The sequence below is a fragment of the Penicillium subrubescens genome (genome assembly GCF_028828155.1).
Source record: "Penicillium subrubescens strain IBT 31985 chromosome Unknown utg000004l_segment0_segment0, whole genome shotgun sequence".
Lineage (NCBI taxonomy): Eukaryota > Fungi > Ascomycota > Eurotiomycetes > Eurotiales > Aspergillaceae > Penicillium > Penicillium subrubescens.
In genome coordinates, this window is record NW_026643154.1 from 2005786 (window position 1) to 2017627 (window position 11842).

At 48.3% G+C, this 11842-nt stretch overlaps 7 protein-coding genes across 7 annotated transcripts; 4 read left to right on the plus strand and 3 right to left on the minus strand.

The window, feature by feature from the left end:
• Positions 1 to 27: 27 nt before the first annotated feature.
• Positions 28 to 1505, plus strand: N7473_005820 (PAS domain-containing protein; the record flags this gene model as incomplete). Its single annotated transcript, XM_057151760.1, has 3 exons — positions 28 to 130; positions 183 to 479; positions 544 to 1505. 3 exons carry the CDS (start codon positions 28 to 30, stop codon positions 1503 to 1505), a joined length of 1362 nt encoding a protein of 453 aa, XP_057009565.1.
• A 125-nt stretch (positions 1506 to 1630) lies between these two features.
• Positions 1631 to 2693, minus strand: echA (enoyl-CoA hydratase echA; the record flags this gene model as incomplete). The annotated part of the gene is made up of 4 exons (XM_057151761.1): positions 1631 to 1680; positions 1742 to 2287; positions 2352 to 2489; positions 2549 to 2693. The coding sequence occupies 4 exons, from the start codon at positions 2691 to 2693 to the stop codon at positions 1631 to 1633; spliced, it is 879 nt and encodes a 292-aa protein (XP_057009566.1).
• Positions 2694 to 3140: 447 nt separating this feature from the next.
• Positions 3141 to 4081, plus strand: N7473_005822 (Rer1 family protein; the record flags this gene model as incomplete). Its single annotated transcript, XM_057151762.1, has 4 exons — positions 3141 to 3209; positions 3322 to 3439; positions 3612 to 3914; positions 4002 to 4081. The coding sequence occupies 4 exons, from the start codon at positions 3141 to 3143 to the stop codon at positions 4079 to 4081; spliced, it is 570 nt and encodes a 189-aa protein (XP_057009567.1).
• Positions 4082 to 5066: 985 nt separating this feature from the next.
• On the plus strand, positions 5067 to 5440 carry N7473_005823 (LysM peptidoglycan-binding domain-containing protein; the record flags this gene model as incomplete). The annotated part of the gene is made up of 2 exons (XM_057151763.1): positions 5067 to 5181; positions 5253 to 5440. The coding sequence occupies 2 exons, from the start codon at positions 5067 to 5069 to the stop codon at positions 5438 to 5440; spliced, it is 303 nt and encodes a 100-aa protein (XP_057009568.1).
• A 529-nt stretch (positions 5441 to 5969) lies between these two features.
• Positions 5970 to 6387, minus strand: N7473_005824 (uncharacterized protein; the record flags this gene model as incomplete). The annotated part of the gene is made up of 2 exons (XM_057151764.1): positions 5970 to 6117; positions 6182 to 6387. 2 exons carry the CDS (start codon positions 6385 to 6387, stop codon positions 5970 to 5972), a joined length of 354 nt encoding a protein of 117 aa, XP_057009569.1.
• A 1105-nt stretch (positions 6388 to 7492) lies between these two features.
• Positions 7493 to 8617, minus strand: N7473_005825 (Zn(II)2Cys6 transcription factor domain-containing protein; the record flags this gene model as incomplete). The annotated part of the gene is made up of 1 exon (XM_057151765.1): positions 7493 to 8617. The coding sequence occupies one exon, from the start codon at positions 8615 to 8617 to the stop codon at positions 7493 to 7495; it is 1125 nt and encodes a 374-aa protein (XP_057009570.1).
• A 371-nt stretch (positions 8618 to 8988) lies between these two features.
• N7473_005826 (uncharacterized protein) lies at positions 8989 to 9766 on the plus strand (the record flags this gene model as incomplete). The annotated part of the gene is made up of 3 exons (XM_057151766.1): positions 8989 to 9184; positions 9247 to 9581; positions 9647 to 9766. 3 exons carry the CDS (start codon positions 8989 to 8991, stop codon positions 9764 to 9766), a joined length of 651 nt encoding a protein of 216 aa, XP_057009571.1.
• Between the last annotated feature and the right edge of the window lie 2076 nt (positions 9767 to 11842).

Here is an 11842-nt window from a genome sequence, read left to right on the forward strand (position 1 = left end):
GGGTTCCGCTTTAACCTGCAGCTCGTGATGGACGTCACATTCATCACAATCCACGGCAAGTCGTACCCGGGACCTCCTCCCCTGCTGCTGCCGCTGTCGTTGGCTATAGCAGATAGCAGAGTGGGCGAGGGTCAGAGTGAGACATATTTGTCGTTCCGAAGCTAATACCCCTGCTCGTGCAGATTTGTCTCGTGACGCCTCGATTCTGTACGCCTCCGACAGCATTCAGGTAGTACTCGGGTTCCAACCACTGGAGGTACTCAATCGCTCGGCTTGGGATTACTTCCACCCGCAGGAGTTACAATTCGCCCGCAGTGTCCATGGGCGCGGCGTTAGGCTCGACAAGGCGGCCGTCCTCAACTACTGCTCCATTCGCCACAAGAATGGATCGTGGGTTGGGTGTGAATGTGTCTTCACGGTGGTTTACGACGTCTTGATCGCAAGTACCACAGTCTACGGTCGGGGGAGAGGGAGTCAAAGTAAGCTTTTAGAGCAAACCAGCTGTGAAATACCTATGCAGATGCTGATATTTTTGGTTTCTAGAGCGTGCTATCGACGCCCCAATTGTTCGCCAGCTCTTCGACTCCTCTCCCAATGACCCTCGCTACCACATGCTTACATGGATATCGGACAAATTCTCGCGACGCCTTGTAGAGCCGCTTCATGAACCACGCGCGGCCCTTTTCGTCAATCGCTTTACTAGAACGGCGACTATCATGTACGCCACTAGTGGCGTGACAGAGATTCTCGGACTGAGCCCGCACCAGCTCATCTCCAAAAGCTTCTTCTACTGTATACAAGAAAGATGCTTACGGGATGCGGTACGGTGTCTTGAAAGTGCCAAGGCAAACGATTCGATCGCATATCTGCGGTTCTGGTTCCGCAACCCATTGCTGGACGACGACGTAGATACGGACATGAGTGGATACAGCAGTCCGGCTTTCGGTATCGCGACGGATCCATTTGCCAGGGCGCCGCCTCCTATTGAGCTGGAAGCGGTTGTCTCGTGTACTTCAGATGGATTGGTTGTCATTCTTCGTCGTGCTCGAGCTCCCATCCCCAGCGCCACCCTTCCACCTCAACCGGTCCCTGTCTATTCCAACGGCATCTTCGCGGCGCCGTGGGCTTTAGAGCCTGTATATGCCTATGGAACGGCAACTTATCCCCACGATAACATTCAAAACCCGGCATATCCAGAGGCAAAGGATAGTCTCTGTAGAGAGAACGAGGTTCCTTCACTAGGCCAAACAACTACGCCAGCATCGAGTTTACAGGGCTCATCGAACCAATCTTACCCGGCTACGGCGAAAGACGCTGCGGCTGGTGGTCCGCAGAACAATCTCCTTATGGACACGATTCGCGATGTGGCCGTCTTTGCGTGGGGTATCATCGGTATCAATCGGTCTTTGGAGCAGCATAAATATGGATCGCCGTCGGGCAATGCGCATCCCGATGCGATGGTTGATGATAGTTGGGACAATGATGCCGCGGCTGGCCGTGGCTAGAAGTACATACTCAATGTATATTTGACGTGATATAAATGACGACAGATTCTACAACTCAGGACTCATCATTGCTTTACTTTAAGGGGTATGTTTGACATGTTCTCCTGCCAGGCCCCTCGAGTTCTTTACTCGTGGGACCACTCGGGCTTCTTCTTTTCAGCAAAGGCAGTCATACCTGTAGACGTGTTAGTTTTCCACCAACAATCCAGAAACTACATGTCGGATACAAGACTCACCAATCTTCTGGTCCTTACTACCAAACAAACTGTGGAACAATCTCCGCTCATACTCCACCCCCTCCCTCAACGACAACTCCTGACTCTTATTCACAACCTCCTTACCCGCAACAACAGCCACACGACTATATCCCGCAATAGTCTCCGCAGTCTTAAGCGCAACCTCAAGCAACTCCTCCTTCCCACCATCCACCACCTGCGCCGCAAGACCCCACTCCCCAGCCTCCTTACCGCTGAAGTTCTTACCCGTCAGAATAAGCTCCATAGCCTTGCTCTTGCCAATGGCACGGGTGAGACGCTGCGAGCCGCCCGCGCCGGGGATCGTGCCGAGCTTGATCTCCGGCTGGCCGAAGGTCGCGTTGGCGGTGCAGTAGAGGATGTCGCACATCATTGCTAGCTCGCAGCCGCCGCCGAGGGCGTAGCCGGATACGGCGGCGATGACGGGCTTGCGGATTGTGTTGGCTAGGTGAGACCAGGGTGCGATGAAGTTGTCTGTGTAGGCGGCGGCGAAGGTTAGGGGGGCCATTTCTTTGATGTCGGCGCCGGCTAGGAGGTGAATTAGCTTTGTTTTGAGGTGTGGGATTTGGAACGGAGATTAGGGTTGACGTACCAGCGAAGGCCTTCTCGCTTCCGGTGATGATGATCGCGCCGATGTCCTTGTCATTGTCGTACTTGCTTAGTGCGTCGTTGAGCTCGGTAAAGAGTGGGCTGCAGAGGGCGTTGAGGGCCTTGGGTCGGTTGAGGGTGACTGTCCATAATGAGTTGGTTTGTCCTGGTAGCGAGGAGTTCAATGGTACTGGTACTTACTCAGGCCGACTCCTGGCTTGGGGGTTGATGTGAGGATGTGTTCATAGCTCGGGCCGGATGAATACTGCCTCACACGGGCCAAGTAGGAGCTCAAGGGGACAGCAGTCCGCGAGGTGGCCAGACGAGCGCAACGACGGGCAAACATGGCGATTGATCCGAATAATGAAAGTAATGAGTTAGTGTAGTCTCAAAAATCGGCAGGAGGCTGTTGAGCGTTGATACCGGATCACAGGGAGAAACTATGATGTATGATTCTCGTCCCCGCAAGCCGACAGAGCGCCGAAGTTAACCGTCCCTCGGTCAAATGTGACCTGGCTGACATCGACACCTCAGGCACCCACTCAGGCCTCAACGTGACAGACTGGCATTGACACCTCAGGCGTCTAAGGCACTAAGAAACACTCGCCACACGTCACATGTCCCAACGTGGCTGGAAGGTAATTTCCCCGCTGATTGGACCAGCGCCAGGGGGACACTTTGCTCCTGTTTTCCAGAAACGACTGCGTTCAGCACTGCGGATCTGCGTATACACCGGGCTCGTCTTGTCTCTACTTTCCTCCTTCCTCGTATCCTCCTTACCTCCGCCTTCACAATGGATGTCCCCGAGCCAGACCAGTCGCCCTTCACTGCCATGACGGCGCATACCTCTAAATTGACCCGGGTGAGTTTTGACTGTCGCTTGAGGGGTTGCGACCAGCGCAATGCCTCTTCCCATTCCTTGATCGCAGGGATTGGGTTGTCTGAGGAAACCTTGTGCTAATGTGTCGCTGTAGCAATACCAAGCCTACCTCGATGCCTCGACTCCCTACACTACGTATCGTTGGGTTGGATCCGTCGTTCTGCTCCTTATCTTCTTCCTGCGCATCATCTTCGCACAAGGATGGTACATCGGTACGTCTTCGCTTGGTCCTACCTCCGAATGGTTCTCGTGGCAGGTAGCTGTGCAGATTCCCTCTATGAGAAAGTCATGGATTGAAAAGGAGGATCCATGGAGGGAATTGGACGGACAAACCATACGACTTGCGGGTTGAACCTTGACTAACATCACAACTTTACAAATCAGTCGCTTACACTGTCGGCATCTACCTCCTGAACCTCTTCCTCGCCTTCCTGACCCCCAAATTCGACCCCTCTCTCACCCAGGATGAGGGCTTGGAGGACGGTGACGCAGGCTCACCAAGCCTTCCTACCAAGCGGGACGAGGAGTTCCGGCCCTTCATCCGCCGTCTGCCTGAGTTCAAGTTCTGGCACTCGGCTACTCGCGCCATCGCCATCGGCTTTGTGTGCACCTGGTTCTCCGTCTTCGACATTCCAGTCTTCTGGCCTGTCCTGGTCATGTACTGGATCATCCTGTTTGTCCTGACCAGTACGTATCCCAAACCCGATTCAATCGAACGAGATTGCGACAAACATGCTCCGTGGATGTATGCTGACACGACTATTCTATCTGTAGTGCGCCGACAAATCCAGCACATGATCAAGTACCGCTACGTGCCCTTCTCCTTCGGCAAGACCCGGTACGGCCGGTCCTAAGCCGCTTCTTGTTTACTATCTCGTTTTTATTACCCCCGTCTCTCTGCGCCTATAATCAGAGAGCTGTGTGAAATGTCAATGTGTGTATGTGTGTGTCTTACCGGCCGCCATTGATTGGATTGTGATATGAGCGAGGGGAAGAAAATGGAAGTGGGCGGGCTTCATGGCGATGCATTTATGATTTCCTCCGATTGTAATCCCTATATCTTCTAGAGGGCGCCTTTTTGCTTTCTTGTGCATGCCCTGCTGGTTTTTTTATTATCATTGGTTTTCTTGGAAACCTTTTCACCTGTGAGATATGATTAGACTTGGAGCTGATGCCGATATTGGCTTTCAATGCTTTTATTTTGATGACCGAATGTATGAGTCGCGAGTAGAGAATTTGAGTGTATATTGGACATGACTTCTAGCAGATTGATATTGGACATGGAATCAAGGATATCGGAACTCTGCGGCTTTGTTGCACTTGGTCTGTCTTTTGATCACCTTATCTTTGAAGTCACCCTGAGCATAGTTACACAATTCACTACTAGACCAACCCGTAGTAGCCAAATGAGGGGAATAGATTCCGTACTTCTTGTTCCCATGACCTTGCTTTGCAACAGTTATACCGTCTTTTAATATTGACTGGAATTGCCTCGCCATACCGGTTCGAGCATTCCACAAGCAAGGTCACGTCAACAATCCCAAGATGGATATCAAGTGGTCTGATCAATAGGATGTGTCGGAAGCAATCCATTTCCTTCACGTTTCAGGAGCAGCTTGTCTAACGCTGGCTAGGTGCAGTTCGGAATTGGTCATTTCCAACTTGGTTGGCTGGGCGAGGGTATAAGTAGACTATTGTGAGATGCCCTATAAATACCTATGCCGAAATCATCTGAGTTGCAAATCTCAATCTTGATACTTTGAGTCAATCCTCTTAGATAACTTCTACAATCTGTTTGCATAATTAGGAATCTAGACACAGCTGGAAAGAGTACTAGCAATGACCATCTCTATCTCCCAAGCGCTGCTTCTAGCCATAGGCCTTGCGACTTCGGCACTATCGACAGCCGTCAACCCCCAAGCAGCGAACGAAAGGAATGTCGCACTGCGTAACTGTGAGTAATCACCAGAATTAGAAACTCTGCCATTATGATGTACCTCTCCGATATTGACTGACTCAATACAGGCGTCGCGTTCTATCGTGTCGCTTCGGGTGATGACTGTATCCACATCCAGCAATCTCATCCTGATACATTCACTATGGAGGAACTGTATCAGTGGAATCCGATGATTAACAAAGACTGCACAAACTTGCAAGTGGGCTATCCTATTTGTATCCGGAAGCTGAGGAAAGATTGTCCTAGTGGTGCTTGAGTTGATGGAATTTTAAGCTTTGGTCAAATGCTGGAAGGATACTACGTCCGTGTTGTCGGTGGACCTTTCGGGTAGTGTCAATTGCTTCCAGTGAATTCATATCATTATACCTTGCGCGAGATGGATCAAGTCTAATCTCAGAGGATCTCATAGTCCTGTAATGGGATTTAGTATGTGTGAGTTTTCAAGTGGATGAATCTCCAGCAGTCATCGTATTGCTCAACCAACTAATCCTAGGGATGTCTTACGGCATATCTTCATCTTCAATAGCTTGATAGTGAAAAGATTTATATTTTTCTTGAACGAGCGCTAGATAAGTTCCAGTTGACCGGCATTATGACCCGGCGAATGAAAATATCGAGATTCGTTTATCTCCGGATAGATTTTGAACCATCTACCTCTTAAGCCCCAGAGAATCCCGAAAGCGACGTGCCTTGTCTCTCGAGAACTGAATCCAGGCCTGCGTATTAGCATCCTCCGTATTCCCTCAATTGATTCATTATGTATGGTAATCTCACCTCAAAACTGCCTAAGCACTGAAATCACAAGGCAGCGAGCCACAGCAGTAACCATGGTGAGAATCCAAAGCACCCTGGAAATCAATGTTGTGGCATCCGTCGCTGGTGCGCCACATCGAAGCATAGAAGGCGTAGCCTCCAGCACTAGTCTCGGAGAACCTATAGTAGTAGAGGATTCAGTGACGACTCATGAATATGAACTTCGATACAAGTAGAAACTTACTGTAAATTGCATGGGCTGCTAGTGCATCCATTGAAGCCACCACGGAGGTAGCCCGAGTAGGTAGATCCGGTCTTGTCATCCTTAAGGTAGACATTTTGGTAAACACCACCCTCATTGATGAAATAGTCCGAGGCAGACATCTGGCCGTAGAAGGCACTGGCGTGGCCGAAAAGGGCGACGGCACTGAGGAAAGCGGGGAACTTCATATTGTTGACTGTGTATATGTGGATAGATGGTTAGGAATTTAATCGAGGGATTTATGGTCTACTTAAATGTTTTTCAAACTAAGAAAGATTCCAATTGAATTTGGTATTTACCCGGGTCATTAATGGAAGGGGGTTTCTGCCTACCTACCTACCTTTTACGGTCGTGTTAGGTAACCGATAATAATCAGGTGTGCATGCATATACCGGCATCCTCGAGTAGCGTCATCTAGCCACAGCCCACTTGTGCGTACTATTTTCTCACCTCATCTATGAGAGGCAAACATCTGAGCATTGCCTAGTAGTGGAAGCCGCCACCCAGGAAATCAGTAAAGGGAGCTCCACCAGTGCCGAATCGAGATAAAATCATTTTGAGCTGGAAAAAACATGTAGACTTACGCAGATCGATCAGAGAAGTTCCTAGCAATACCTCTCCTCAATTAATGATCCCAATGAATATGTAACGTTTATATTAATCTTGGTCTTTCCACAGAACTCGCGGACGGACCATATCTGTGGCGCCGTCAGTATGAATGTTTGATGACCAAGATATAATGGGCTAAAATATTCAGCAACGCTTGGCCAGGGCTTATCTCCTAGCCTTAAATGTACGTTAGGACTGCTCATTTAACTAGAAAGGGGTGGTGTCTCTCCAGGACCCTGGACCTTTACATTTTAGGAAGTTGCACTGCAGGTCCCGAGTTGCCGCCCCACTCCTGTTTACTCTCAGCCTCAAGTACAATCCAACGTCGCTTTTGCACATCAAGGCCAAGAAATGCGGGTTTGATAGGCTACTGGCTCTTGCAGGCTGCATATTGTCAACTCCACATATACTCCATTTTGAAGCATCCATGGGAGTTCAGCTCTATAGTTAAAGTCCAATAAGGTCCATGTGCATGATTTCTTCCACTAGTCTTGATGCTGCATAATCAACGTTACATGCAGGGTCCTCATTGAAGAAGCGGTCAGATGCGGCCTCTTAGATCATGTCACGCACGTGGACGCCCGAAAATGCTCCAAGGAGAATGAAAGGACAGGCTTGGTGTTACTGGGGAAATAGAGCTAATGTTTCGAGGGTTCAACTAGGTCAATATCGCGGACTTCTCTTCTATGATACATTCTCAAGCTCCAGCACGTCTTTATATCTCTCCCCAACACAGGGTATGAGTAGCAGCTTTTGAAAATAGTCCAATTCCCCCAACACTCGACCATTTTCCCAAGCCATCGAGAAGTCCCCATATAGAACGACCTCTGATCCTGACTGGCTGGACTCGGTTAACCACGCTGCGCTTGTGGTAAGGTCCCATAATTCAGGCCTTGACGTAAATGGCAGCATACTCAACGCTTTGACATTCTTGCAGTAACCATGCTTCAGCGACGAATATAAGCTATCGATCAGTGCGGAAAAAATGACGGTTCTGCGGATACTTTCCGCTAATATCCATTCCTGCCACGATGTCGCATGGCCAAGGTCTTCAGCTTGAACTTGTAGCCGAGTAGTCCATGTTCGCAATGTATCCATATTGCGTTCCGCTAGGGACCGCTGACGGATATCACCGTCGAACAGCTGAATGATGTGAAAGAGCATCAACGCTTGCACCGATGCGAGAAGTTCCTCAACAGAAGTGGTCTGGTTGACTTGCTGCAGGAGACTCGCTGTTTTGGCCTCTAAAACACGCAGTGACATGTCCTCAGTCCCCGGTGCTCTTGTACAATACGCCGCCGAGACTGTAAAGGCATCTTGGATGGCGTTGGGAAGATAAGTATCGTACAAGCGTTGATGAATAAAGGGTGTACGTCTCGACCGCGCAAACATCTGTGGAAAGGATTTGACGCATCGCAAGGACTGAGTTATTGACCATTTATCAGGAGCGGCTGTTTCTGGAAAGAAGATGGCGGGGAATAGCAATGGAGTATCCAGAAGTGAAGGACTTCCAGTATGCCAGGAGGCAGTCGCGCTCGAACTATCGATCAAGGAGTCGCTGTTGGGAGACCACAACGATAGGATATCGTCTAAATTGTCATAGAACTCGGACTCTATTGGCTGCAAATCCGCAACTACTAGGCTTTTATGGCGCTTCTTTGCGGACGATCCATTGATGTAGGTGCATTTCAACCCCCGACCGAGACACCGGGAGCACTGCGGAGTTTGACGATTACAACGCCGCTTCCCTTCCGCACATGCGACGCATGACTTTTGCCGAGAGCGAGATTCGGAAGATCTAGAAGGCATCGTGTAAAGCCTGTGTGATATGTGAAAGGGAAAGGTGAGAGGAGAAGGCAGTGAGCAAAAGTTACAAATCCCACCAACACTGCTGAAACTCCGCAAACTCCGCAGGGCCCCACCAGGAAAGCCGCCAGGCATCCAATCATATCCCGACAGTTGACGAAAAATGTACGGACTTGAAGATGACTCTTTAGATGTTATTCAACAACGTCACTAGATACGAGTGAAAGTCCGCAATTCACACCGCAATATTGTTATTGATTACAATTTGTTTAGAGTAGGACATCACTGTACGGACCACATATAAAGACACCATGAATCTCGTGAATAATCTCATTCCCATAATCTTCCATTCAAAGCTGCATTGATACAGAACAATGGCTATCACTGAACTTATCTTTCCTAAGATCAAGAATGATCAGGCTTCAATCGACGAGATTGAGCGAGACTGGCCAGAAATCAGCAGGAGATTGACCCATCCAAACCCGGGAGTACTGTGTGCCTATCGAGGATGGGTCCTCACTGAGAATGGACGCAATGTGGGAGAAGAGCACAGGGAGTTTCTACTTTTTGGTGAGTTCCGTGAGCCCGATATTCTATTTTTCCTTACATATTTAATGTGATTCTTTGTATAGAATGGAACCGAGTGGAATCTTTCCACGCCTTCGTTGTCTCAGAGCAATTTGTAAACTTCGCCGCTTCAATTAGGCACCTCGTGAATGGACCACCAACGCTACAAGTTTTTGAAACAAATTTCGGCCCTGGAGATGCGGCATCAGCATCCAGCGTTGAAATCTACCGCGTAAGCGTTCCAAATGCTGAGAATGCCGAAGCTGCCCTGAAGACCTGGGAGGAAATATCTCGGAAGGCTCAAGAGACATATGGAGACAAAGTTGCCATCACTTATGGCAAGAGTCAGAATCTAGAGGAGGAGGTCATTGCAGGTATCATTGGCTGGTCGAGACCCGAGGTAAGACCCGAAGTCCAGCCACAACGTTTCACTAGACACTAATGCGTGCTTTCCTTGCTTGGTAGGATTGTGTCCCAGCTACTGGAGGGGCGGTACTCGCAGATTCGTTCGAATCGCTGAAGACCCTGGGAGGGCTATCGCATATCACTGTAGGGATTGATACTATGGAGCTTCCAACTCTGTAGAGCGCCTTGTCTGGAGGTGCTCGTTTTGTAAACTACACATCCATTCTTTGACATACTGAAAGAGTCTCTCCCCTTAGCAAATATAGCTCATTATTGAATGATACGTGGCGTTTGTCCATCTATCGATCATTGAAGACTCAAGCTTCGACTCGGCTTGCATTAACTTAAGCCCAAGGTATGATTTGAAATATAATTCTTCAAACATGCTTTTTGTCACATAAAGTGCCACGCATAACGCTAAGGTGTGTGGGTCCGTAAGTGACACAGTGGCTTTGAAGCTTCTGGAAGGGATCTGAGCATTTCTTATAAAGACGTCGAGAAGTTTAGAGCAGTGATGGACCTAGAACCTGTCTTTTAACTAACTGATAGTCAGTAGCAAATACTGTAGTTGTCTCTTTATGAATATACTCGATTCTAGTCCAGGGAGTTCGGTCAACATGTAGGATAGGATATGAGGGGTGCTAATTTGCTGCATTGATCTAGGAGATGAAGGTAAGAAAAATTTCCTGAGCTGTGGTTTTATCCGCATTTGGATGGTCCGAGATGCGGTTGAGGCCAATGCAGATTTTTCGAAGTCAGGTCGAGTAGGGTCAAGTTAGGTGAAGAAATTCAAAGGCAAGGACGGAATCAATACCACGATGTCATTATTCGATCATTCATGATGGCAATCATTACGCCTATAAGCTCTGTGCAAACCCTCGTTTCTTCTATTCATGCAATTACTTCATCGGCTTGCCTATGGATTCAAAATTCAAAATTCTATAGTATTATCTCAGATGGTAATTATCACGATGCCATTACACGATTATATTCAGTTTTAGAGGGAGCCCTACATATTCGTATCTTCAATTTCCATGGCCATAACGTCAGTGCTTTCTGAAGCCTGAGATCAAACTACGATCGGAGCTATAGGATAGCGTCACACACGTGCCACTATATCGGGCTCAATCTCAGACCCGCCGGGCTCCACTGGTGATGGGTACCGGTCCCAAACTTCCCATCATGGTAGCCCTGCACAGTACATACAGTACGGTTAAATATGTTATACCAATGACAAACAAACGCCACCCCGCTGTCAGAAATTTGTCGAACCAGAGATTTGAAGAGACTTAACCAGAATACGGTGGCTGGCGTGGACGCTCGGATTGTAAATCGACCATGTTGATACTCACTGTTCGTATCCCCACTTCTATACATAGTTCCCGTCAAGTGGCCTACTGGAAAGGAAAGACAGGTTGGGGTATGCATGTGATTGTTTCCAATTTTCCGTCTTGTAGTGCTTATACTTATTTTCTGACGCAGTAGTAGCAGCATCTTTTGCGTTGGAATATTCCTCACTATTCGGTCCGGTTCAGGAGGGTCTACGGTCTTGAAAATCACGCATCAATGATACAAATGGCCATTTGAGCGGGGCTGATCGGCCTACTACCAGAACTGGGGCATATATGCAACTATTTCGATGCGGAATGACTCGACATCGAGTACACGTCACGGTATGGTGATAATGTCCACAAGCACGCTTCCCATACAAAGATTATTCAACCGAGAACCTGGCCAGGTCTGTGACAGGGGTCGATTTGGAATTGTTCTAGGTTTTGATACAGTGGCAGTTTAAAAGTCTAATGCTCCAAGACCAAAGAAATGGTTGACTTCGAGATACACAACTTTGTTTTGAATGTCCTTTCTAACCTAGAAATTCTTGTCCTGTTTGATGGCACAGGCAATGCCCAGCGCAATCAAGATTAATCAGTGTTAAGATATTTTTTTTTTTTTTCGCACACATAGAATCCTAATTACCATGATATTTCCCCAGTCTCTCCTCTATTTTTAATCAGTTATCAAGGCAAACATCTATAGTCTGTAGGTAATTATTTTGTAAAATAGAAACAGGGAATTAATACCCAGTCAGCCGGAGCTGGGCCCGCCTATTTTTGCCGTGCCGAAGCGGATCTTTCTTCCTTCAGCTGAAGTGGAGCTACGGACAAACCGGTTCACATCTCCTCCTTTGATCTCCTCCACTCACCCTCATCCAACCCCATCAGTCTAATGCACGTCGAATAAACGAGTGAAAATCAA